This window comes from Ciconia boyciana, chromosome 4 (genome assembly GCF_034638445.1).
Source record: "Ciconia boyciana chromosome 4, ASM3463844v1, whole genome shotgun sequence".
Taxonomy (NCBI): Eukaryota; Metazoa; Chordata; class Aves; order Ciconiiformes; family Ciconiidae; genus Ciconia; species Ciconia boyciana.
Genome location: NC_132937.1, coordinates 15754370 through 15782126, shown reverse-complemented (window position 1 = coordinate 15782126; position 27757 = coordinate 15754370). Strand labels below are relative to the sequence as shown.

The 27757-nt window shown below is 42.6% G+C and overlaps 1 protein-coding gene across 1 annotated transcript in view; it reads left to right on the top strand.

Annotated features, from left to right (window-relative positions):
* The first annotated feature begins 393 nt into the window (after window positions 1–393).
* Window positions 394–27757, top strand: part of KATNAL2 (katanin catalytic subunit A1 like 2) — a 46111-nt gene continuing 18747 nt past the window's right edge. Inside the window, exons 1-10 of the mRNA XM_072859444.1 lie at window positions 394–444; window positions 8169–8239; window positions 8634–8800; window positions 11141–11183; window positions 11593–11716; window positions 13424–13522; window positions 14311–14388; window positions 24491–24589; window positions 25130–25193; window positions 26478–26596. Of these exons, the coding sequence (XP_072715545.1) occupies window positions 394–444; window positions 8169–8239; window positions 8634–8800; window positions 11141–11183; window positions 11593–11716; window positions 13424–13522; window positions 14311–14388; window positions 24491–24589; window positions 25130–25193; window positions 26478–26596 (915 nt within the window). The remainder of the gene's footprint in view (window positions 445–8168; window positions 8240–8633; window positions 8801–11140; window positions 11184–11592; window positions 11717–13423; window positions 13523–14310; window positions 14389–24490; window positions 24590–25129; window positions 25194–26477; window positions 26597–27757) is intronic.

The window sequence follows — 27757 nt, the reverse complement described above, 5'->3', positions numbered from 1 at the left end:
CTGGGCTGGGCTGGTTTGATCAGGTCTGGAGCGCCTCCAGCCCCCTCAGCTCAGCATCTCCATCACTCTCCTCACAGCCCGACAAACTATTCTGCCCCTCTGCTCAGGTGAGCCTAGAGGCGATTGACCGACACTACTGTCAGCTCCGCCTCTCCTCCCCACTGTGATTGGCCCATCCTTTAAACGGCTACCCCCTACTCCACTCGTTATTGGTCAGTTCTTCGGGCAATCTTTCACCCTTCGGCGTCTCGATTGGCTGCGTGAGGGAGGTGGGACGGGCCTCTCCTTCCCGGCTCCCGCTGGCCTCCGCGGGGTGTGGGGCCGGGCGCTGCCAAGAGCTCGCTGTGACTTTCCCCGCGGGTTGTACCTGCCCGTGGCCCGCTGCCCGCCCCGATGGAGCTCTCCTGCCAAACACTGAGAACCACCTACCAGGCGAGGGAGGCGGTAGGAACCGGCAGGACGGGCGGCCGCGCGTCGCCGTTGCTATGGAAATCGCGTGGGGGGGCACTTCTGCGCAGGCGCGGGGGAGCGGTGCGCAGTGCGCAGGTGCTTGTGGGAGGCGGTGAGGCCATGGCGGCCGAGGCGGGGCCGGTTGTGTATGGGGCGGGGCAGAGCTTGGAGGCACTCGGGGTGATCGGCGTCATGACGGTCCTGGCTGTCCGTAAGGGTGAGGGCTTTTCACGGGCCCCCCTTCTCGTTTCCCTTCCCTTTGCAGGAGGAAAATGCTTCTTGTCCTGCCAGCTCCTCAGGGCAGGGCAGGCCCCCTTGCTCTCCTCAGCCCCTGTCCGTTGCATGGTCATGGCAGGAGCGGATACAGCGAGAGCGGTTCAAGTCCATATTCTTTGCTCGGCTCCCTTTTCCATAAGTCAGGGCTGTACGGTCCCACCATGTCTCCGTCCCGCGGATAGGTCGCGCTCCAGGAAGCGCAGAAAGAGCAGGATTTAGCTAAATTTCTTAACCTGTTCTTTTGCTTCCATCTGCTGGTCAAATTCAACTGGAGTAAGATAGACTGTACGGGTGCACTGCAGGACTGCTAAAAACCCTTCCCAGAAAGGCGTTAGGTGCTCTGTATGCATACACAAGTCCGCAGCGTGCGTGAATAGGACAGGATTGCTCACAAAAATACAGTTTTGGGAGGGGTTTTGAGACTGAGTTTTAGGTTATGTCAACCTCTTAGATTAGTAGATTATATATTTACCTAGGAATGAGAGCCTCCAGCACAGTCTCTTTCTGAGCCCTGAAGTGGATTCAGATCCCAACCAGTGTGAATGGTGCCCTAAGGTGTGGTATTGAAATGGTGTTAATGTGCAGGAGGAAGACAGGAGAAAAAGGGGTCTAATTTGTAACCTCACCAATGGGGATTTGGGTTGCCCTGGTCCCAGGACTGGTTTTGACTGCTGAATGCAGAAACGTGTGGGAACAGGACCTGGAGCTCAAGAACTCTTTCCCCTGCGCTGTACTACTGGGTTTGGGTTGGTTTGCTTTGTCAGGTGACTTCTCCATAGCCTTTTGGCAGGATGGATGTGAAGATCAGATTTTATGTTTTGGGTACAGAGTAGAGGAAGGTGTTCATATTCAGCAGAGGGGCAGAAGTTTGGAGCCTACTTTGTTTAAGCCAGTCAGTGATTAAGGAACAACTTGAAGCTGCCAAGAGGATTTTTTGATTCTTGCTCTAAGGTTCTTGAGTTCTGTGGAGGGAGCCTAGATACTTAATGTTGGGTTTCTGAATTCCACTATTCCATGCTGTACTGCAGAATGCGGTATCTAAAAGTTAGGCTGATACATCTTTAATTTGTAGCACTAAATAATTACTGGAATTCCTGGTTCCCCAGTTCTGTCCTTATCTATATTGCATTTTTCTATTAATCTGTTCTGTAGAATGGAGATTATTATTTCCTACCAGTTTGGGGAAAAGTGTTTCAAAAAATAAATTCCTATATAAATATAAATTCCTATATGCATTACAATTCTATGGCTGTTCACAGCTACCCAGTGTAGTCTTGTAGACTGTAAGACTACTCAGTGTGGTCTTACAATTAAAGAAATTAGTTTTGTGAGGCATTTCATTGGTTTTAGTTGTTAAAAATTTCCTATGTTTGTTCTGTAAATCACTCTTGAAAAGTAATATTATTGTAACCTGCAGTAGAACTTTGCAAATTCATATAAATGAGTGGGAGAATTAATGCTTATTAATTAATTTGTAAATTCAGCATCCTTAATTTGTATTGTTTAATAATTCACCATACTTTGCATCCATTCATTTTAATGTATTCATAACACATGTTGCTTCAAATTAGTGAAGCCTTGGCAGCATAAAACCTGGCTTCAGCAATGTTCCTGTTAAAAGAGGGAGATAATAGTGGTCTGTGAGTGGCTCTTAGCATCGGAGCATGAATTAATGAAAGACAGCATGTAACTATTGCAATGGGGGGAGAAATCAGAAGGTTTCTGTTTTCAGTGCACCAAACTCAAATTGTAAAATGTCTTTAGATTTTAAACATAACACCTCTCGGATGTATCCTAGTGTTACTACTAGAACAGCCATAACTTCTGTGGTGAACTTGCTGTATGTCTTTAATTATGAAAGCTATTTGTAATCCTTCCTGAGAAACTTTCCCAACTGTATTGTTTGCAGCAGGCTTGTATAATTTGGGAGAGAGAAAAGAGTACCGCGCCTTTTCTTTGTGCTGGGAAATTCTATTCAATGGCAGCCAAGTTACACATTGTTTAAAACTCACCATTTCCCTTCTCTGCTTGTGTTTCTCAAAAAATACCATCAGCAAGCCAAACAATAATTGAACATCAGCCTTCTAAAAAGCCTGGCAAGGCTGCAAATATAAGCAGCAAAGGGCTAGGGGAGAGGGAAAGCTGTGGGGATATGGGATGGTGGAGGGAGGAGGAAAACTGGGCAAGTCCATCACGCCTCAGCTACTCTCTCTATCCTGGCACTTGCTGCCAGCTTGATCTTGAGGAACCCCATACTTGGCAGCTGTCCTGGGATCCCAAAGGAAAAAGAGGGAAGGGACACTGCATGTGTATTATAAGATCTTTCCCTGTGTGATTACAGAGCTAACTTGTCTGAATTCCTGATCACAGATCCTTCTGAACTCATCTTATTGACTGCCTCAGTTGGATGTACAAGGGCACAACGTTACAGCAGCATAGTTCTTATTTCCAAGCTTCCCAGACTGTGACTTACTCTGTAACTTTTTTCTTCATTCTATCGAATATATTCATGCAGAAATATAGGGTCAAATGATAATGAAACATTATAGGGTTAAATTAATCTTGTAGTAGGTCCATTAATTTGATGGAATTACACAAGAGACTAGGTTGATTTATAATGTGAATGCATTTTAGTAAAAGGTATGGAAATTACTAAATGAACAATTGCATTTAAAGACGCATGACTCCATTAGAGAATTTAATTTTAAATGGCTCAAAGAAAGGAATACGTACCACTTTTGTTAAGCTAGAAATAAATATAATACACTATGAGTGTTGGAGCTAATTAGTTAAGTGCTCAACTATTTAGTTTTTAAAACAAGATCATGCTTAAGTGCCTTAAGCTTTTATTAATTGCATGGACCCCAAAATCCCCTGTAGTAATTGAAAATTTAATTACATACATTTTTTGTTCTTTTAAGAATGGAAGCTTATTAAACTTTAAACACTTAAACATCTATTGAAATACCAGTGGCTATAAACAACATGCAATTCTAAATACTAATTAAACAGGAAGGCTAAATCACTGTAAAGCTAAACTGAATTTTAAGTAACTTTGCACTCATAAGTACTATTTTTTTCATGCCATATAAGATTTACCATTTCTTCTCTAAACACAGCAGAAGTCCTGGGCAGTGTTAGTATCTGTCTGTACTGTGGCAGGCACGTTGTTTTGTGGACATATTTGTAGTGGGGGTCAGTCCCTAAGAATAAATGAGTTCAGGAAAGGAGACCAGTGTGGGCAGAGAGCTGTTAAGTAGACAGCTAAAGCTGCTGGTGGCACTGACGCACGGAGGTTCATGTACCTCTTGGAAAGGGTGTATGGTAGGCTAAGACTGGTGAAAGGCAGGGAGATGTGGCTTTGTGGGGCTGGTCAAGAAAGCAATGGTCTGTGCACTGCTGACTCACAAGACTTATGATTTGTTAACAGTTACGTGTTGAAAGGTCCCTAATTTTCCCTTTATAGACACTTCACGGAACTGAGACCAGAGATATTGCTATCTCTTTTCTGTTTTTCAGATCCAGTCTAATGCAAGTCTTTGTCAGTTGATCAACTGATTAACTGATTAGTTAATTTTCTTTGGACAGATGTCTGACTTCTCAAAATTAACCATTGCTGTTTGCATTCTTATTAACACAAGATAAAGACAGAATGAACCTCTCAGTCTAAACTATCTTCTGATTTTAAGTGGGCCTCTTTTTTAATGTAAAGGTTCACTTTTGCTTCTGCTTGGTCAACACAACAAGAAGAGCATTACCATGTTAAGGTTGAAGTGGGTTGCTCATACATAAAACATGATGTTATGCTATACTGCCCAAAGCAAGTCTTTACCTAGAAGAGTATTTGAGATGCTGCCCATCACTGTATCACTGTCTATACTAGAACTTAAAATGCCTTTAGGGATAGCAGAAGTAACCTGGTGGGATTAACAGCAGCAGAAGACACACCAGAATACAAATTATTTTCAAGGAAAGTTCCAAGCATGGACGGTGAGCCCTGTCAGTTTATCAGGCAGACGCAATTCCTCTCTCATCAGAGTATTACTGTAAATACTCAAACATGAAACACTTGATGTGTTTGTCTTCTGTGGCAACCACTGTGTTTTCATACTGTGTTTAAATATTCAGAGGTAGCTGTGATCTTGCCTTTTGATATGTGGGCAAACGCAACAGTTAATTTTTCTCAGCATAAAACAGCAGGAGGAGTTGCATTTAGGAGAATGTACAGGTGGAATTCTCAGCAAGTGATGACTCCAGCACTTCCAACTTCTTGCACTTCCAACCCTGTTTTGGAAGATTCAGATCATCCAGGAGAAATGGTAAGAGGTCCACAATTCAAAATCTGTTTTCCAAACACCAGCGCCTCAAAACAATAAGAAGGAAAAGATCCTTTCATCCCAGGGTGCCAGTGTTTTCTCTTTGCTCATGACAGTTCTCAGAATTGGTTTATTTCTTGTTGCAGCACCTCTCAGGAACTGATCTACTTAATTAAGGAGTTACTGATCTACCAAGCATTTACACAGCACTCTTCCTCCCTAAAATAGTTTAGAAAAATCATCTTTGTACCACCACTGAAGGGCAAATGGTATTGTAGCTTCCTTATGGACTCAGAGTGGCTGTGTAACTTTATCAAGACAATAAAAAGTAGTAAAGGCTAGAAGTAGGGTATGCATTCTTCCTTTTTCCTCAGCCAGTTTGATTCTTTTCTCTAGAAAACCAGAATGAAGATTCTACCAATCTTTTTATTAATATGTGAAATACAAATACACTTTCACCCCGCAGGAAACGTTGTTAAGAGCAAACCCCAGCCCTTTCCTAGTTGTGTCACTAGATGGCCCCGCGTCTGAGGCAAACATCCCAGAAAGTATCTGCTATACTGGGAGACCTTTTGCCTGCTCTACACATTACTTTTTACAGGTTGACAAACACACGGAGAGGTATTAGTTTTAAAATGAAACAATAGCTGATTGTGCTGTCTCAAGTGTTTAAATTAGCAGCTGAATGCTATATGATATCTACTGCTGTGTACAGAGCAGAGGGAGCAGATAGGTCTAATCTGACAAAGGAAAGGCATGCTAAAGAGGTAAGTTGGTTTTGCAGTACATTGCACCACCCAAAAGCACCGTTGCTTGTAGGAATAAACGATTCTCCAGTATCCGCAGTTTACTATAATGGTGCTTCCTTCCAAGAGACCGGGAAGGATAGGGTAATTGTCTTTCCGTATGGATATTCCTTTTACACATCTTGTGGGATTTAAAAACTTAAGCCTTGGTCAGTAGTAATTCTTTGGCTTGTTTGTGTGCCAGGCACTGACAGAGAGCAGCAGAAGTCATTGCTACAGATGCTGGGGCTCTATTTCCAGTGCGAAGGGGGCAAATATTTGTGGGTTTGTCTCCTGGAGGTCCCTAACACTTGGGCTAGGCTTTTTCTCAGGGATGGATGCAGGCACTATTTGATTGGCGTAGAAGAGAGGGAAATAGGGGGTGAAAGTGGGAGTCTGTATATGCATTACTGTGCAACGTGATCAGGAATATGTGTGTGCTAGCAAGCAACATAAACTACTGCTCTTTCCCTATCCACTGAATAAGTGCCACCTGAATAAGAGTCACCTAAATCAGCTGTTTGATAACAGTTGAATAATTCTGAGTACCACGAACTACTCTTTAAAGGCATGCTGCTTTTCAAATTCTAAGATTAAACAATTTGAAGATGTTTCTTAAGAAATCACACCACCTTCTATTTTGCAAGTGAAAAATCCCATACTACTGTTCCCCAAATCTTCAACTTTACTCCTGCAGACTCCAATATGCAGCCCAAGACCAAAACAACTAGGAAGAGGCTGAATTGCAGAGTGAAAATGTATTAAAATCTTTTCAGCTTGACAGCCTGTGCTGGTTTTGGCTGGGATAGAGTTAATTTTCTTCATAGTAGCTTGTATGGGGCTATGTTTTGGATTTGTGCTGGAAACAGTGTTGATAATACAGAGATGTTTTTGTTATTGCTGAGCAGTGCTTACAGAGTCAAGGCCTTTTCTGCCTCTCACCCCACCCCACCAGCGAGGAGGCTGGGGGTGCACAAGAAGTTGGGAGGGGCCGCAGCTGGGACAGCTGACCCCAACTGACCAAAGGGCTATTCCATGCCATATGGCATCATGCTCAGCAATAAAAAGCTGGGGAAAAAAGAAGGAAGGGGAGGACATTCGGAGTTATCGCCTTTGTCTTCCCAAGTAACCGTTATGCGTGATGGAGCCCTGCTTTCCTGGAGATGGCTGAACACCTGCCTGCCCATGGGCAGTAGTGAATGAATTCCTTGCTTTGCTTTGCTTGTGTGCGTGGCTTTTGCTTTCCCTATTAAACTGTCTTTATCTCAGCCCACGAGTTTTCTCACTTTTACTCTTCTGATTCTCTCCCCCATCCCACCAGGGGGGAGTGAGCGAGCGGCTGTGTGGTGCTTAGTTGCTGGCTGGGGTTAAACCACGACACAGACCAAAGTTGATATGCTCATTTCTAGAGCTTTCCTTGTAGCAACTTCTGTTATGATCCTAAAATCTCTGGGTTTCTCTGCAGGCACTCAGCATATATGGCATGTTTCATCAGAGTAAGACTTTGTTCCAGTATCTTATGAGATTTCTGTTTCCAGTGTCCCTTTTGCTATACTTGATATTGCACTTTATGCTCCCTCAGATGTAGTTTCACTGAATCATGGCAAAGATATTTTATGCTGCCTTGTTTTTATTGCTGAACCATTTGTGAATGACTTTGGGTTCTCCAGTCTGTGTGAAGAAATCCATGGGACTGACTCCATATTGAAATTTCTGCATGTTGGGAACCTGACTTTGGTCAATCCTGTGTCAGAATTGGGCAAGTTTGGTGTTATCCCAAACTACTAATTCTTCAAGTACTCTGTATTTCACTTGTGTTTATAATCAAGGTCCATGAATTGGGAAGTGCCAACAGCGTACAGCTGGTCTTTGTAGTGTAGTTATGCAGATCCCAGACCTTTTCTCCATCCCCCAACTTCTCCAAGCACTCAGAAAATGGGTTTCTAGTTGCAAGGGAAGGACACAGCCACGCTGGAGCACAACGTTTCCATGCACAGCCCTTGGAGACATTGTGCATGAGGTCTGCAAGAGTCCTACCCTGAAATTCTCAGCAGCCTGAACATATTGGAGATCCATTACCATAGTAAGGGAAGTAAGTTATTTTTTCAACCTCAAAGTAATTTTCTCTAGGAAAAGGTTTCTACCCATCCAGTAGCCCTGATAATGTGTAAGAAAAATTACATTGAAAACCACTTTCCTTCTGTTTATTAACAGTGAGTTATTTTACAGTTCTTATATGCTGTTGTCTTAATTTGTTTGTTTCCACAGGCTACATTTAGATGCTGTTTACAGCAATAAAGAGAATATTACATTTGATCTAGACTTCTGTCTTAATTCACAGGATGAGATGCGAACAGAAGCTCGTCAAAAAAATCTCCTCATTCTAATTTTGCATTATTTAATGGAAGAAGGGTATGTTTTTTAAATAAGAGTGCTTTACATTTGTGGGTTTGTGTGTGTCTGACCTCCTGTAATGTGTCCTGCTGTCCTCTGTTGGGTGGATGGACAGGATGGCCCTTTGGTTTGATGTGAGAAAGAGGTAAACAATTATTACATATCTTGGCAGTTTACTTTGCTAAATTGTTTCAGTTTCTGTAAACAAAAATGCCCTATATGATTTAAAAATACTTTAGAGCAATCAGCAAAGGGTTTTTAAATAGAGTTTATGCTTTTATAATAAACAGAGTTGTGGACAGTTTAAAAATACCATATACTTACTAATGCTATTGTTTGCTTTTTCTCTCAAAAATCAGAATAAGATAATGACTCTCAGTTTTTTGATCTTTGTTTCTTTTGAAATTACCAGGTATGTCGATGCTGCAAATGCTTTGGAACAAGAGACGAAATTAAGTTTACGTGGCTTTGAAGTTTGTGACAACATTGATCTTGAGACAATTTTGATGGAATATGAAAGCTATTACTTTGTAAAATTTCAAAAATATCCTAAAATTACCAAAAAGGTCCTGGACACTGGTATGTGGCTGTTTTCCAAAAAGAAAGCTTTTGTTTCTCAAAGCCTAAAATGTGTATTTGCCCAATATACTCACCACACTTCTTGTCTATGTCAGTGTTTAATGTTTGAACTCTCTTACAGTTACAGAGCTATAGTTCTAGCACATAGGACATAAGAATTGAGAGATGGGGCTTTGAGCCCTTCTGCTCTTCCTTCTCTCTTTATGTAGAGGAACAAGAAGGTGGTATTTTTCTGTCTTTTAAAAACTGCTTTGATATTGGAAAATGCCATGTAAGTGCAAAGTATTATGGCATAGATATATTCACTTTCTTCTCATGGGGAGAGAATAGTAAGTCTGTTCTATTTTGGATTTAATTTTTAAATTAAAATAAACCACTTAAATGAAATACTATATCTTAGCTCATCCAAGCTAGTGCTTAAAAGTTTATCACCACTAGTCTCATTAACCATTTATTTTGCACATTTTCATATACTAAAGGTAATGTGCCAAACAAGTAATAGGTTTATTTGCTCCAAAGAACTTAAAGTCTGAGGTATAAATGAATGATACAGAATAAAGCAAATCAGAATATGAGCATTCTGTTATGACCCTGAGAGCCTGAATGGTTTTTGTACTTGAGCACAAAACATAACTTATGGAAGCCATAAGAACAACTGTATAAGAATCAATTATGAAGAGCTTGGAGGGTACAGAAAACACCAACATCTCTACCTATTTGCCTTGTAAGAAAAATACAATCATCAGAGAAAGGGATGATTGGCCAGGGAACATCTCTGAGCAGTTGTCATTGTTTCATATGGCTGCCAGCAACTTTGAAATCACAGGTAAATGAAACATTATGTAAATATAATAAAATTACCTGTATAGGTGAAATGATTTTAAAAGGTACTAAAGCCACTGGTCATCATTACATTCACAGTGATGTAGAAGATCAGTACTAGCTGGAAGCTAGTAAAAACAGAGATTTACGGCTAGAACATATTGATTGGCGTTAATACAAAGAGGAGCAGCCTTGCAGGACAAAACCAAAGGGATTTTTTATGAATCAAGAAGGAAAATGTATTACAAAGCATTTATCACATCGTACTTATTCTTAGTCAAACAGAGTGGTAGTCAAGGCTGGATCCATGAACTTGGATCCATGTGAACAATTCCCAAAAAGCCAGTAAATCTCTTAGACACTTCAAGCTCTCAGTACCCATTTTTTGGTCAGTAAAGCTACTCAGACAGGGGGTACTCTGCCATTACCCAAGCCCAGAATTGCAACCATGCCAGCAGGGATGTATCATCCTTTTTCCCTGAAGCCTAAACAGCCTCCCTGCTGCATGAGGGAGCCGCCTCCAGCCTCCCTCTCTTGAGAAGCTGCTGCCTGGTAGTTTGCGACCTGCCTGAAATTGTGTCCAATGTCAGATCATGGTATACACAGGCCAAACAAAATTATTAGTGTGGTGCTCCTTCCTACTAAATTCTTTGTAATACTCTCAGCAAGTCCTACAGAACCAACTCATTTCCATGCTGAATTGCAGTTTGCAGTGTTGTAGATGTACCTGCAGGATTACAAGTTTCACGCATGGGCTCTGCTGCCTCTAAGTACACCGTGTCCCCCAGCTCTTTCAGTGAAACAGCTGTTTGGGAAGGATTATTTTACGTAAGTGTATGAGAATCTGGGTGCAAGAGCGTTGTACAGAGAACACTGATAGGAGATGTATTTTGGAACAACTAGGTACATGCTAGTATGATACAAACCCTTGGCTTTATGAGTTCACATCTGGGCTTTGTGAGTTTGACATTTTGTAAAAAAAACTTTTCTTTGGCAGAAATTGTTTCAAATGAAGTAAGTGCAAAAAATAACATAGTTTGATAACCACCATTGCAATGTGACATTTATGCTGTCTTGGTATGTTGAACATGATAAAATTACTATTAAGAGTGAGGTAAATTCTTATTTCCCAATTCAGCAATGAAAAAATTATTAGCATTAAATAAGCATTCTGTGTGATAAGTTAAATTAATTTATTGTGCTTCATCTAATTTCTGGTAGTGTCCATTTTCCTGTGAAAATGATATTGGTTTTAAAATGTAAGCAAAGGAACAAAAGACTGAATGAGCCTAAAATTTAACAAGCCTGAAGCCAGACTGCTCTCTCCAATATCAGTTTGTTTTCAAAATATTTTTGCAAGCTTGCATTGCTTATAATCATGTTGTTCCTGTTTATGCATTGTTATTTCCAAGGTCATTAATGTGTGCTCAAAAATATGTTTGAAGGGGAAAGAAAAAATCAAGTTGCCCTTTTTTATATCCTTAATTATTTTCCATTTTAATATTAATTTTGCCACAGCAGAAAATAAACAACAGCTGAGAACTGGAGGAAGACCAAGAAGGTAAGAGAAACGCATGGGTTTTTTTCTGGGCAGAAAATTTTCCTATAAAAGCAATATGCAGCGTGGTTAAAATAATGTTGTGATACTATAGGAATACTAAAGCCTAGAGTCATGCTGCTGACTGCGTGGTGCATTTTTCTGTATCTTTTAGAGGAAAATAGAGACTTATTTCCCAAATGGAGATGCAGACAATTTACAAAGTTTCTGCAGTGTGGATAAGGTAGGGTGGCGTGTTTGAAAGCAGTAAGCATTGAACTTTGCTGTGATTGAAATTGATGCCTTAACTTCAGTGGGAGCAAAGTTAGCCCAAAACTGCTTTATTTGAAAACTCTGCCTTTTAATCATTTGGTATTTTGAAGGACAAAAGATGTTGTGAAAGCCTTTCAAGGTATTATTTTTTTAATTCTAGGGCAGCAAGGTCTTCTCAGAATCTCCCAAGGCTCAAACATCAGACAGCGCAACAACCATTGTCAAAAACTTCACCTGGGAGCACAACAGAATTTAAATCATCCACCACAGAGAGCCCCAAACAGGTTTAAACATGTTTTATCTTGGCAGCATTACAGTTGGAATTAATGTGATTTTATTTTGAGAGGCTATAGGCAGCAAGAGGATGCGAGTTACACAATTAATAATTGTGTAAATTTTTTAATTAGTTGTGTATTTTAATTGTGTAACTAATGGGTTTTACTAATTATGTAATTTAAGGATTATAGATGCAAGACTTCAGGAGAATATGCTTTCTGGCTGTGAGTTAGGGAACAAATCACAGGCAAAAATTTAGAGGAAAAGGAGTCATATCATCCAACCTATACTGAAAGCAACAAGTTCTCCCATTTAATACCAGTAGATTCATCCTTTAGTGCCAGAAAGCAAGACAAACAAACCAAGTAGGAAGTCTGGTGTCAGTTGTAAGCATCTTCACAGTGCATAAGGTGTTTGAGATTGGGGAAGTGATTTGGCTCTGTAATTTTCAGTTTTGTGAGTCTTGGTAAGATTGCTGTGAAAACTACTTTATTACCATCCCTTACAGAGGATGGAGCAGGAACAGCAGGTTGGTGGGCAAGCACAGTGTCTGTTACAGCTTTTGAGGAACTGGGTGAAGGAGAACCTTTTTTTTTTTTTAAGTCCTTGTCTATATTCCTGCGTAGGGAGGAGCTCATCTCTGACCAGTTCTCACCCTTTAAAAAAACCCAAAACATTAGCTTTTGGATTTTACAGCAATAACTGCTGTGAAGTGAATGTCAGAGTAATTTATAATCCTAAAATGGCTCCATTTCTGAGTTGACATGCTGTGCCTTATACTTGCCTGTCGTTTCCATTCATGTTTCTTCTCATAGCTGTGTAAAATGCAGGTTTCTACAACTTAATGGGAGCTCTGTGCATGAAATAACTTGAATGCTGAGCTCTAGAGCCATGGCTTTCACCACTGCTGTCACCAGTCAAATGAAGTCTAACTAAATATACAACGGTGTTTGTCTGACAAATATGGGACTACTGTTGCAACTTCCATGTAATGATAGAGTTCATCTGGGCATGTATGAAGAGGTGGGATGATACCTATAATGGAATGATATCTGCAGCTCATCTACTTGGCAACATGTGTGTTTTAAAATTGATTTTTCTTTAGAATAATGACAGTGCAGTTACTCTGTAGCAATCTGACTTTGGCTTAAGCATCTCAGCAATCAACAAAACTGGAGGAGACAGCACTCACCCAAGAAGGGTTGGTGGAAACCTGGCATGTGATTTATGATAGAAATGTGTATGTAGAAAAAACACATGAAAGTTTTTCACAAATATCGAATGCGAGCTTTTTGTGTCTATTTTTATATAAAATGTTCCTGTTAATTAGCTGAAGGGCCAATTTTATGATTTGGGCAGTAATTCTTGCATAGGAGGCTCTGCTTGCCTTAAACAGTATTTGAAACATTGTCAAAAAGGAAAAATATTTCTGTTTTTAAAACTCAGTGGTAATAGCTAAAATTTAAGATAAATTTCAAATTCCTGAATGAGAGGATAAGAGGCTCTGCAGTTAAATTGTTGCACTGACTGAGGAGATGTGCATTCTTTTCCCATTGCTACCACAAATTCTGTGGTCAGTTTTTGCCACATTTAGGACTGTATGTGCAGTAAGGAAACTCATTGCTGTAATGGCAAGCAAAATTTGGCCCAATGCATTTTTAACAGTAGAGCTACCATCATGGTAAAGCCTATCACAACATTATTTTCTCCTTTAGGGCCAAGTAATTGACTTCCATGGGACAATTCAGGATGCTGGCAAAGTATCATCAAATGGAATAGCCTTGAACAGCCTTAATTGTGATCCAGATCCATCAGTAAGTGTTTCTGTTCATATTTCCATCCAATGAATATGAACATCACTTTTACATAACCAGGAACAAAATAAAATACCACAACGATGTTGTCTTTGTTCCCAAGTGCTAAAAAAGGGCTTAGATTTCTGAGTGGTGTATTTCCTTCTTGAATGGACAGTCATACTTTTGATACCGGTCTAATTTGTTGACAGTTGTTTGCTCTTTGAACATGAAACTAGGCAACAGATACAAATGATACCTTATGATTCACACACACACAAAAAAATAAATTCCAGAAACCCACAGAACTTCTGAGGGTGAAATTCTGGTTCCTTTGAATTCAGTATGTTATTTAGTGTTCGCCTCAGCTGAGACAAGAACAGAGTTTAGATGGTCAAGATTTTCAGTAATCACTCCTTGACACAAGCCGTAGCTTCTCAGACAGTGCATCCAACTTACGTGGTGCCAGTCTGCCTGGCAACTGCTATACCTGAAGAGACTTTTAAAACAGAGAATGTGACAATGTGGTCACCCATAGTTACATTTTTCACTCCTCTTAATCTATGTAAGGCATGTTTAGGACTACATGTGCAATAAGAGAGCTGCTCATTTTAATGTTAATTCAGGATTAGATTCTGTCAGATGAAAAGATGAATTACTGCAAATATGGCTTACTTCAAAACCTTTATCCATATTTTTACAGCTTTAAAAGTTGATATTATGATTACCAGCTTTTTTGAAACTATTTCATAGTTCCTCTGTTTAAAAATAATTGAAGTCTGACAAGAACTTATGTTTGTCTTTTTTAGGAACGATTACTGAAACCCCTTAGTGCTTTTATTGGCATGACTGGTGAGATGAGAGAACTTGCAACGGTTGTAAGCAAAGTAAGATCGGATCTCCATTTCGGTTGTGTAGAGATCTTGGTTATCTTTGTCATCCGAGAATGCTGTTTGTTTCTTTTTACTGTCACTGATAGTGCTTATTCTTGAATGTGCAAGCTATTTTTCTTATCATGCGACTCCCAACAAGTAATTTCTTTACATGTAACGATGTTTCTTTCTGATACACAATGGGAGGAAGTAATTAAGACCGTTCCTTTCTAATGGGGAACATGTAATCTAATCATGCTGTACCCATGAGACTGTTGTAGCTTTTCCCTTTGTTCTTATTGCTACAGAAAATGTACAATACTTCACTGAAAAGAGAGATTTAAATATATTTGCTAATACCAACTATTATCTAATGTATTATCTAACTGTGATCAAATGGTGGGAAAAACCTTGATTCAACTCTGTGGGTGCAGTTTCCATTCAAGGCATTGGGCTGTATTCAGTGTGGATGGTGTGCCAGCATCACAGCAATATCCTGATTCTGAGTGTATCATCTACTAGATACCACGTACCAAAATTATTAAACCCTGATATTCCCATGTTCTTTTTAATACTGGTCCTGTGCCTTGCATTGTGCTGCCTGCATGATCTGGATTCCTTGTCTTTTCTCACTTGGCGCAGTTGAGATATGCTATTACTGTAGGCTCTGCAAGCAGTGTCCTTCTCTCATCCCAGCACAGGAGCTGCATGGGCAGCATCAATAATACACTGTATCCTAGGACAGACTGGGGATTCTTCCAGGATGGGCAGTTTGGCACCTGGAGGGAATCCCAACATCGTCAGCACCATTTCATTTCACTTGTGAGTTGAGGTGCAGTCTAGCAAATGGGCCCTGGGCTACTGGGGATCAGCCTGGCTACGAAGCAGGTAAATGCTTTGCATGCATCACCTCCCAAACCCTGCTAGGCACTTGTCCAAAAAGCTTCATAGTGTTACAGTATTTGATAGTGTTGTGCTCTTTCTGGATATAAGTATCAGAAATGGTATCAGCTGTTGCTCCCACATACTTAAAATCAGCTGTTTAAAAAGCCTGGAAGTCTTTTGCTGGCTGATTTTTATAGCTGTGTATGGCCCAAATTCTTGGTCTGCAAGTTTTGCATTTGCAATTTAGTAGAACTGAAGTCTAAGAAATTTCCAACCTTAAAGTAAGAAAATTCTCATTCATTTAAATTCCTGTCTGGTTTTTCATTTATGGTAAATGTTTAAAATAGTGTTGTTCTTGCTACTACTTTAGCAAAAAGCAATAGGGTTGCTTTAGCCTTCGTTACGGTATGTTTTTTAAATTGTGCTGGTATGTTCCTAGTTGCTATGGTAATCAACACTGTGTAAATCAATAAAAATAAATAGCATGTGGTATCTATTTGAGAGGAAGAGGAAGAATTTGTGGGTGAGATGGAAACCACCCGATCCCTATCCCTGAGTGAGCTGCGAGACATGCAAAAAGATTTCAGCCATCATCCAGGCGAGCACGTTGTCACCTGGCGGCTCCGATGCTGGGATAGCAGGGCCAGTAGCCTGGAATTAGAGGGTAAGGAAGCCAAACAGCTGGGATCTATTTCTAGGGAAGGGGGCATTGACAAAGCGATTGGAAAAGGGGCACCAGCCCACAGCCTCTGGAGGCGACTCCTGTCAGCTATGAAGGAAAGATATCCCTTCAAGGAAGATGTTGTATATCGCCCCGGGAAATGGACCACCATGGAGAAAGGGATCCAGTACCTGAGGGAATTAGCCGTGCTGGAGGTGATTTACGGTGACCTGGACGACGAGCGGTTACCCAAAGATCCAGACGAGGTCCAGTGCACATGACCCATGTGGTGGAAGTTGGTACGGAACGCACCATCGTCGTGTGCCAACTCATTGGCAATACTGACCTGGAAAGACGGAGAGGGTCCAACAGTGGATGAAGCGGCTAGCCAGCTCCAGGAATACGAAGAAAGTATCTCTTCCTCCCTTGTCTCGGCTGTGGAGAAACTGTCCCAGAAGGTCCAGCAACTCGAAGAAGATAGGTCCTACTCCCCACCTGTACGGACCAGTGTCTCAGCTATTAGGAGTCAGCGTTCCTCTGCTCAAGAGAGAGACAATATAGAGGGTACACACCACGGGGCACCCTATGGTTTTACCTGCGTGACCATGGAGAGGACATGAGGAAGTGGGATGGAAAACCTACCTCGACCCTAGAGGCGTGGGTACGTGAGTTGCAAGGAAAAACAGTCACCAAAGGGGGTTCTTCCAGGACAATTGCTGCTCTGGTTTCCAGCGGGCAGTTCCCCAGACAGAGTAAAAGGGCTGATCTTACTCCTGATTTTAATGAAGGAACTCATTTATGTACAAGAAATGGGTAATGAATACTATGACCAGGACTAGAGGGGCCCTGCCTCCAGCCAGGTGGAGGAAAGGGACAACCGGGTTTACTGGACTGTGTGGATTCGATGGCCTGGTATATCAGACCCCCAGGAGTATAAGGCTCTGGTAGACACCGCTGCACAGTGTACCCTAATGCCATCAAGCTATAAAGGGGCAGAATCCATCTGTATTTGTGGAGTGACAGGGGGATCCCAACAGCTGACTGTCTTGGAGGCCAAAGTGAGCCTAACTGGGAATGAGTGGCAAAAGCGCCCCATTGTGACTGGCCCAGAGGCTCCGTGCATCCTTGGCATAGACTACCTCAGGAGAGGGTATTCCAAGGACCCAAAAGGGTACCGGTGGGCTTTTGGTATAGCTGCCTTGGAGATGGAGGAAATTAAACAGCTGTCTACCTTGCCTGGTCTCTCAGAGGACCCTTCTGTGGTGGGGTTGCTTAGGGTCGAAGAACAACAGGTGCCAATTGCTACCACAATGGTGCACTGGAGGCAATATCGTACCAACCGAGACTCCCTGATTCCCATCCATAAGCTGATTTGTCGACTGGAGAGCCAAGGAGCGATCAGTAAGACTCGCTCACCTTTTAACAGTTCTATATGGCCGGTGCAAAAGTCTAATGGAGAGTGGAGACTAACAGTAGACTATCGTGGCCTGAATGAAGTCACACCACCGCTGAGTGCTGCCGTGCCGGACGTGCTGGAACTTCAATACGAACTGGAGTCAAAAGCAGCCAAGTGGTATGCTACAACTGATAGCGCTAATGCGTTTTTCTCAATCCCTTTGGCAGCAGAGTGCAGGCCACAGTTTGCTTTCACTTGGAGGGGCGTTCAGTACACCTGGAATCGACTGCCCCAGGGGTGGAAACGCAGCCCTACCATTTGCCATGGACTGATCCAGATGGCACTGGAACAGGGTGAAGCTCCAGAACATCTGCAATACATTGATGACATTGTCGTGTGGGGCAATACAGCAGCAGAAGTTTTTGAGAAAGGGAAGAAAATAGTCCAGATCCTCCTGAAAGCCGGTTTTGCCATAAAGCAAAGTAAGGTCAAGGGACCTGCACAGGAGATCCAGTTTTTAGGAATAAAATGGCAAGATGGACGTCATCAGATCCCAATGGATGTGATCAACAAAATAACAGCCATGTCTCCACCAACTAGCAAAAAGGAAACACAAGCTTTCTCAGGCATTGTGGGTTTTTGGAGGATGCATATTCCAAACTACAGTCTGACTGTAAGTCCTCTCTATCAAGTGACCTGGAAGAAGAACGATTTCCAATGGGGCCCTGAGCAACGACAAGCCTTTGAACAAATTAAATGGGAGATAGTTCATGCAGTAGCCCTTGGGCCAGTCCAGGCAGGGCCAGATGTAAAGGATGTGCTCTACACCGCAGCCGGGGAGAATGGCCCTACCTGGAGCCTCTGGCAGAAAGCACCAGGGGAGACTCGAGGTCGACCCCTAGGGTTTGGGAGTCGGGGATATAGAGGATCCGAGGCCTGCTATACTCCAACTGAAAAAGAGATATTGGCAGCATATGAAGGGGTTTGAGCTGCTTCAGAAGTGGTTGGTACTGAAGCACAGCTCCTCCTGGCACCCCGGCTGCTGGGGCTGGGCTGGATGTTCAAAGAGAGGGTCCCCTCTACACGTCATGCAACTGATGCTACGTGGAGTGAGTGGGTTGCACTGATCACACAATGGGCTCGGATAGGAAACCCCAATCGCCCAGGGATCTTGGAAGTAATTATGGACTGGCCAGAAGGCAAAGATTTCGGAATATCACCAGAGGAGGAGGTGACGCGTGCTGAGGAGGCCCCACTGTACAATCAACTACCAGAAAATGAGAAGCAATATGCCCTGTTCACTGATGGGTCCTGTCGTATTGTAGGAAAGCATCGGAGATGGAAAGCTGCTGTATGGAGTCCTATACGACAAGCTGTAGAAACTGCTGAAGGAGACAGGGAATCGAGCCAATTTGCAGAAGTAAAGGCCATCCAGCTGGCTTTAGACATTGCTGAATGAGAAAAGTGGCCAGTGCTCTATCTCTGTACTGACTCATGGATGGTGGCAAATGCCCTGTGGGGGTGGTTACAGCAATGGAAGCAGAACAATTGGCAGCGCAGAGGCAAACCCATCTGGGCTGCAGCACTGTGGCAAGATATTGCTGCCTGGGTAGAGAACCTGCTTGTCAAAGTATGTCACGTAGATGCTCAAGTACCCAAGAGTCAGGCCACTGAGGAACATCAAAACAACCAGCAGGTGGATCAGGCTGCTAAGACTGAAGTGGCTCAGGTGGATCTGGACTGGCAACATAAGGGTGAATTCTTTATAGCTGGGTGGGCCCATGACCCCTCAGGCCATCAAGGAAGAGATGCAACATAGAGATGGGCTCGTGATCGAGGGGTGGACTTGACCATGGACACTATTGCACAGGTTATCCATGAATGTGAAACATGTGCTGCAATTAAACAAGCCAAGCGGTTAAAGCCTGTGTGGTATGGAGGGCGATGGCTGAAATATAAATATGGGGAGGCCTGACAGATCGATTATATCACACTCCCACAAACCCGCCAAGGCAAGCGCTATGTGCTTACAATGGTGGAAGCAACCACCGGATGGCTGGAAACATATCCTGTGCCCCATACCACCACCCGGAACACTCTCCTGGGCCTTGAAAAGCAAGTCCTATGGCGACATGGCACCCCAGAAAGAATTGAGTCAGACAATGGGACTCATTTCCGAAACAACCTCATAGACACCTGGGCCAAAGAGCATGGCATTGAGTGGGTATATCACATCCCCTATCATGCACCAGGCTCCGGGAAAATCGAACGATACAATGGGCTGTTAAAGAGTACACTGCGAGCAATGGGTGGTGGGACATTCAAACATTGGGATACACATTTAGCAAAGGCCACCTGGTTAGTCAACACTAGGGGATCTGTCAATCGAGCTGGCCCTGCCCAATCAAAACTGTTACGCACTGTCGAAGGAGATAAGGTCCCTGTAGTGCACATAAAAAACATGCTGGGGAAGACAGTCTGGGTTACTCCTGCCTCGGGCAAAGGCAAGCCCATTCGTGGGACTGTTTTTGCTCAAGGACCTGGGTGCACTTGGTGGGTAATGGGAAAGGATGGGGAAGTCCACTGTGTACCTCAAGGGGATTTGATTTTGGGTGAGAATAGCCAATGAACTAAATGGTATGATGGTAATTGCTATATAATACTGTATGTCATCTCTTTTATGGTGGCTATATGCCATATCAATGGTATTTCAGTAAGAATCACCCAGATTAATGAAGAATGAACTTTGCTGAAAGCAAGCAAAGTGCAGCAGTGATGGAACCAGAACTGGCTTCAGCATGCAACAATCCAACACCACACACCCTCTCTCCTGCCCTGAAGGACTGTTATGACAGATGGAGCCCAAAGTCATGGACTAAATGAACTCAACGGACATTTTAGAGGGATGGCCCATAGACCAAGGGAATGATAGCTGTGTGTATATATCAAAAGACAGGGAAAGTGGTGGTGATTAATTGGAATGTATTGGAAAGGGTAGAACCTGGGCATGACGTAGATGGTATAGAATAAGGGGTGGATACTGTCCTGGTTTCGGCTGGGATAGAGTTAATTTTCTTCCTAGTAGCTGGTATAGTGCTGTGTTTTGGATCTTAGTATGAGAATAATATAGATAACATGCTGATGTTTTGGCTGTTGCGAAGTGGTGTTTACACTGGGCAAGGACTTTTCAGCTTCCCCTGCTCTGCCAGGCACACAAGAAGCTGGGAGGGGGCACAGCCAGGATAGTTGATCCAAACTGACCAAAGGGCTATTCCATTCCATATGACATCATGCTCAGTATATAAACTGGGGGGAGTTGGCCGGGGGGTAGCAATCGCTGCTTGGGGACTGGCTGGGTGTCGGTCGGCGTGTGGTGAGCAGTTGTATCACTTGTTTTTTTCCTGGGTTTTGTTCCTCTCTCGCTCTCTTGTTGTTTTCCTTTTCATTATGATTTTTATTATTATTATTATTATTCCAATTATTAAACTGTTCTTATCTCAACCCATGAGTTTTCTTACTTTTGCTCTTCTGATTCTCTCCCCCATCCCACTGGGGTGGGGGAAGGGTGAGCGAGCGGCTGGGTGGTAATTAACTGTTGACTGGGGCTAAACCACAACACACAACACTATCTAATTTAACTTGGAAACAGTTATAGAAGTCTCTACTTAATATCATAAATCTGATTAATCTTAATTTGCTGTTAATAGAAAGGGAAAGTGTAATCTACTCCATATAAATAATTTTTCTAATTGCATTAAATCAAATTTTCCCCTTGGATATAAGCACATTTTTCTTCAGTCTCTGGGGACTGCCTGTTTTTATTGGAGAGCAGAATTTATCCCAGGTATTTGTATTGAGGATATGGTATTTTCTGCAGAACAATTAGTCTCAAATGCAAAGCCACCCAGTATTTCTAAGGCAAATGGAAAGATTCATATAAGATTTGGAAAATGTGATGAATTAAATGAAATTAATTTAGTGAGTGCTTCAGGGCATAGACTAATTACCAACTATCTTTTGATAGATGCTTAGGGGAAAATTTTCCTCCTGTTACAGAGCTTCTCGCACCTTTTCTTGCAGCATATAAAATCTTGCATAGTGTGGAGTAAATAGCAATTTTTCACTGTTACTTATAACATAAGTAATAACATAAGTAATAGGTGCAGCCATAAATTTACTGAGCATCAAGTTTAAAACAAACAAAAGTATTTTCACATTGCACATGATTAAACTGTGGAACTCATTACTAAAGAATAAGCATGTTCAAAAAAGAGGTAAGAGAAATTCACTGAAGAATGAATGTTCAAAGGGTGTTTGAACTCAAAGACTAAGATGTAATTTTAATTATTGAAGTCCTTCGGTTGTAGATTTTGGTGGATGTAAATATGAACCAACATGTCACTCCTATTGCTTATACTTTTTTTTAAACATCCAATACTTGCCAGCATCAGAGACAAAATATTAGGCTTGGTGAACCTTCATATCATGATAGCTCTTCATATGTTAGCTGGTTACTAAAACCAACTAACAGAAAACAGATCTGAGAAACAGATCTGCTCGGCATATACATTTGGCAGTGTATATGCTTTTAGGGAAACTAGGGGCTTGAGGGGAAGCAAGGCACAATGTAGCAGTTCTGTAGAAATGATTGCTGTGTAAGCTTTCCTCTTGTGAGGTCCATAGTAGGTAGGGTTAAATAATACAGTTTGTATCACTTAATAGCACTCTTACTTTATAACTGAGTCAGTTCTTTTACTTTGCCAGAGGTTATTATCCTAGTGCAGAAAAAGTTTTACTAACAGGATGCGATGTATCCTAACAGGATGCGATGTATGCCAACTAGGGAAGGTGCCCCGCTGGACCTCTTGTTCACGAACAGAGAAGGACTTGTGAGCTATGTGATGGTTGGAGGCCGTCTTGGGCAGAGTGATCACGAAATGATAGAGTTTTTGATACTTGTAGAAGCGACGAGGGGGGTCAGCAGAAGTGCCACCTTAGACTTCCGGAGGGCAGACTTTGGCCTGTTTAGGAGACTGGTCGACAGAGTCCCCTGGGAGGCAGCCCTAATGGGCAAAGGAGTGCAGGAAGGCTGGACATTCTTTAAGGAGGAAGCCCTAAAGCCACAAGAGCGGGCTGTCCCCAGCTGCCGAAAGACGAGCTGTCAGGGAAGAAGACCGGCCTGGCTGAATAGAGAGCTCTGGCTAGAACTCAGGAAAAAGAGGAGAGTCTATGACCTCTGGAAGAAGGGGCAGGCAAGTCAGGAGGACTACAAAGGTGTAGCAAGGCTGTGCGTGGAGAAAATTAGAAGGGCCAAAGCCGAGCTAGAGCTCAATCTGGCTGCTGCTGTAAAAGACAACAAAAAATACTTCTTCAAATACATTAGCAGCAAAAGGAGAGCTAAGGAGAATCTCCAGCCCCTAGTAGATGGGGGAGGGAACACAGTGACCAAGGATGAGGAAAAGGCTGAGGTACTTAATGCCTTCTTTGCCTCAGTCTTTAATAGCAGGGCCAATTGTTCTCTGGGTACCCAGCCCCCGGAGTCGGAAGATAGGGACGGGGACCAGAATGGAGCCCCCATAATCCAGGGGGAAATGGTTAGTGACCTGCTGCACCACTTAGACACTCACAAGCCTATGGGGCCTGATGAGATCCATCCGAGAGTACTGAAGGAACTGGCAGAAGTGCTCACCAAGCCCCTTTCCATCATTTACCAGCAGTCCTGGCTAACTGGGGAGGTCCCTGCTGACTGGAGATTAGCAAATGTGACGCCCATCTACAAGAAGGGCCGGAAGGAGGACCCAGGGAACTACAGGCCTGTCAGCCTGACCTCGGTACCGGGGAAGCTGATGGAGCAGATCATCCTGAGTGCCATCATGTGGCATGTAGAGGATAACCAAGGGATCAAGCCCAGCCAGCATGGGTTGAGGAAAGGCAGGTCCTGCTTGACCAACCTGATCTCCTTCTACGACAAGGTGACCCGCCTAGTGGATGAGGGGAAGGCTGTGGATGTTGTCTATCTAGACTTCAGTAAAGCCTTTGACATGGTTTCCCACAGCATTCTCCTGGAGAAACTGGCTGCTCATGGCTTGGACGGGTGTACTCTTTGCTGGGTAAAGAACTGGCTGGATGGCCGGGCCCAAGGAGTGGTGGTGAATGGAGTTTACTCCAGTTGGCGGCCGGTCACAAGCGGTGTTCCCCAGGGCTCTGTGTTGGGGCCAGTCTTGTTTAATATCTTTATCAATGATCTGGATGAAGGGATCAAGTGCACCCTCAGTAAGTCTGCAGATGACACCAAGTTGTGCAGGAGTGTTGATCTGCTTGAGGGTAGGAAAGGTCTACAGAGGGACCTGGACAGGCTGGATCGATGGGCCGAGGTCAATTGTATGAGGTTTAACAAGGCCAAGTGCAAGGTCCTGCACTTGGGCCACAGCAACCCCATGCAACGCTACAGGCTTGGGGAAGAGTGGCTGGAAAGCTGCCTGGCAGAGAAGGACCTGAGGGTGTTGGTTGACAGCTGCCTGAATATGAGCCAGCAGTGTGCCCAGGTGGCCAAGAAAGCCAATGGCATCCTGGCTTGTATTAAAAATAGCGTGGCTAGCAGGAGTAGGGAAGTGATCGTGCCCCTGTACTTGGCACTGGTGAGGCCGCATCTCGAATACTGTGTTCACTTTTGGGTCCCTCACTACAAGAGAGACATTGAGGTGCTGGAGCGTGTCCAGAGAAGGGCAACGAAGCTGGTGAAGGGTCTGGAGAATAAGTCTTATGAGGAGCGGCTGAGGGAACTGTGGTTGTTTAGCCTGGAGAAAAGGAGGCTGAGGGGAGACCTTATCGCTCTCTAGAACTACCTGAAAGGAGGTTGTAGAGAGGTGGGGGTCAGTCTCTTCTCCCAGGTAACAAGTGATAGGACAAGAGGAAATGGCCTCAAGTTGCACCAGAGGAGGTTTAGACTGGATATTAGGAAATTTTACTTCACTGTAAGGGTTATCAAGCATTGGAACAGGCTGCCCAGGGAAGTGGTTGAGTCACCATCCCTGGAAGTATTTAAAAGACGTCTAGATGAGGTGCTTAGGGACATGGTGTAGTGGTGGTCTTGGTAGTGTTAGGTTTACGGTTGGACTCGATGATCTTAAAGGTCTTTTCCAACCTATACGATTCTGTGATTCTGTATTTTGCAGGACGTTTATCTCCATAATCCAAACATGAATTGGGATGATATTATTGGACTGAATGCAGCTAAAAGGCTAGTCAAGGAAGCAGTTGTTTATCCCATAAGGGTAAGGTGTGAAATAGTTTTGAGAAAACCAGTGTTGGGCTCGTTAGCATTTTCCTTCTCTTTACAGTGGTGTTCAAACAGGGGTTTTAAGAGTTCTCACTATTTCTGTGCTTTTGTAGGCAGTTCATGTTAGAACTATTTCTGTTCCTGTTTCATCTGACAATGGCATGTGCATTCTCCTATAGGAAAGTGGCCTTTCAATATTAAAATTATAAGTGTTGGGTCCTATTCTTTGGCACCTTTGGCAATGTAAGAGGTGCTGGATTTGGCCTATATTAATTCAATGGAAAATGAGTTATAGAAGAGAATATAAAACCAATTGCATTTGAAGAATTCACTTAATTTCAAATGGTAAATACAGTATTCTTCTCAGTACTCAGATCATATATATCATATTGTTTTGGAGGGTTTTGCCCCCTCTCTTCAAATTTCTTAGGTTTCCTGAATGCGTTGGGAGCAGTGGGGCTAGGGGTTAGAATCCTTTGCATTTTATTATAGATGATACATTTTTAATCCCTGAATTACTTTTTGGTTTCCACAGTACCCCCAGCTATTTACAGGCATTCTGTCTCCTTGGAAAGGATTATTGCTGTATGGAGCACCAGGTATGAAAAGCTTTATACCATATCCATTTGTTTATCACTACTTCTGTTTTTGTCCCATGGATAAATCATTGATGCTAATTAGATCAAATGTGTTGATAAAGAACACGTTCTGTAATGTGAAATAAAAGGAGACAATGGTGGATGATTACGTCTGTCTCTCACACTCAAACCTGTCCATTTGCCTTTCTCACAACCCTTGACTATTTCTACATCTGAATCTTCCAAAAACCAGTACTTATACTAACCATTCAGAGGAGTGAGAACTCATGTTATATCTCTGTTTTTTACTCAGCTTGGGCCATATAAATCAAGTTTGGCTTGACCTGATCTTACAAAATGTGAATAAATCTGGCATGGACTCACCTTCTTAAGGAAAATGTCCTTTTTTTCTTCTGCATTTGGGGGTTGTTTTGGAAATGGGGTGGAAGCTTTGCCCTCTGCTGTGCTAGCTGGGTGTTTTCCATGTTAGCACAGCTTCACTGCTCCCTCTGCTCCACCTTGACACAAGCACCATGAGTGTGGCTGGGAGCGCACAGAGGGCACAAGTACCACCTGAGCCAGGTTGCAAAGGCTGTCACTGCACTAAACTCCATTTGTTCCTGTGAATGTTTAGATGTACTTGCTACAGAAGGCATCTGACCATTTCAGCATGTAGTACTTCAGAATTTGGGGAATGCATTTGCAGTGCTGTTTTAATTACCTGAGTTTCTCCAGACAATCCTGGAAGGGCCACAAAATGATCAGAAAGATGGAACACCTCTCCTATGAAGAAAGGCTAAGAGAGTTGGGATTGTTCAGCCTGGAGAAGAGAAGGCTCCAGGGAGACCTTATTGCAGCCTTTCAATACTTAAAGGGGGCTTATAAGAAAGATGGGGACAGACTTTTTAGTACGGCCTGTTGTGATAGGACAAGGGGTAATAGTTTTAAACTAAAAGAGGAGAAATTCGGACTAGATGTAAGGAAGAAATGTTTTACAATGAGGGTGATGAAACACTGGAGCAGGTTGCCCAGAGAGGTGGTAGATGCGCCATCCCTGGAAACATTCAAGGTCAGGTTGGATGGGGCTCTGAGCAACCTGATCTAGTTGAAGATGTCCCTGCTCATTGCCGGGGGGTTGGACTAGATGACCTTTAAAGGTCCCTTCCAACCCAAACCATTCTGTGATTCTATGACTTTTTCTGTTTTAGTGGTTTTGTCTGAGTGATAGTAGGATGAGGGGAATTATTCAAACATTTGCATTGTATTTCTTTAGAGAGTGTATTTCTTCAACACTGTTGTTTGTAGGTACTGGAAAAACTTTGCTTGCTAAGGCTGTTGCCACAGAATGCAATACAACCTTTTTCAACATATCAGCATCCACCATTATCAGCAAATGGAGGGGTGATTCAGAAAAACTTGTCCGGGTAAGAATTACTATCTTATTCATTATACTTTGACAACCATCAGGTTCCCACTTAAAGAACTGGAGTTTAACACAGAACTGGAAAGTGAGTATTCCTCTGATACTCATAATCTTTCCTGTCTTGGACAAAACATGTGAATCTGTTCATATCTAGTTCTTAAAATGGGAATAACATCACTTCTGCAGAAGCCTCACAATGGATTCTTGCTGTGGAATTTTAGTTCTGTAATGCAAGATGAAGCAGATGTCCTGAAGGTAGCAAAGATTTTTGACTTGCCGAATAAGAGACAGGCAAGCAGAGTGCCTAACTAAAATAGTGTTTGTTTAGTGACCCCTTCAAAGTGCTTCCCATCCTTTCTGCAAGGGTTGGCTCCTAGGCTCCCTACAAAATGTTATTTAGATTCCCAAATTTGCTACTATTCTTAGTCTTCAGGGCACAGAATTGGCAAAGAATTCCCTTGTCACAAAGATCTTACAGTCAAACACAGATGTAATGTTGTTTTAAGGAAGGTAGTTTGATGGTAAATGGGTAAATGTATTTTTGCATATAGACTAGCAAGTAGCATGTGTGGCTCAACTGTGGTACAAAAAATTTCAGGGATTCAGGTGTAGCATCCTTGCCCTAAGATGCCCATCTTAATCTCTCCGTAATGTCCACCATTTCAGTGTAAGAAATCCACAAGCTCTTAGCCTTCCTTTACGCTCATCTCTTAGGCTACACTTTGGATAGCTGCAGAGCTCTTGAAAAGGAATAATCGTAACAGATTCCACTCGGCAAATGGCATTACAAGCATTGTTAATCTCTCTTGAAATTTAGGCAAAGTATGCAACATAATTGTTCTTCATGTCTCCTTTGTCCTTTAAAATGGCACATTTTTCTTCTGACATTCACCTCTTATGTTATTGATCTTCTTGACATCTGTCTCAGTAGCTTCCTAGAAGTTTCCCTTCTGGCAGGAGTAGGAATGGGACAGCCGGTTTTTGACACCACTATCCAGAAGAGTTTTTGTGAACATGCTGCAGCATTTGCAATTATATTGAATTTGTGGCATTTCACCCTTAGTTGAGTTTTTGGCAGAATCCAGAAATGAAATAAGATTATGGATTGGGACAGCTCTAAGAAAAGTATTGTGTGAATTTATATCCTAAAGTCACATGAGGC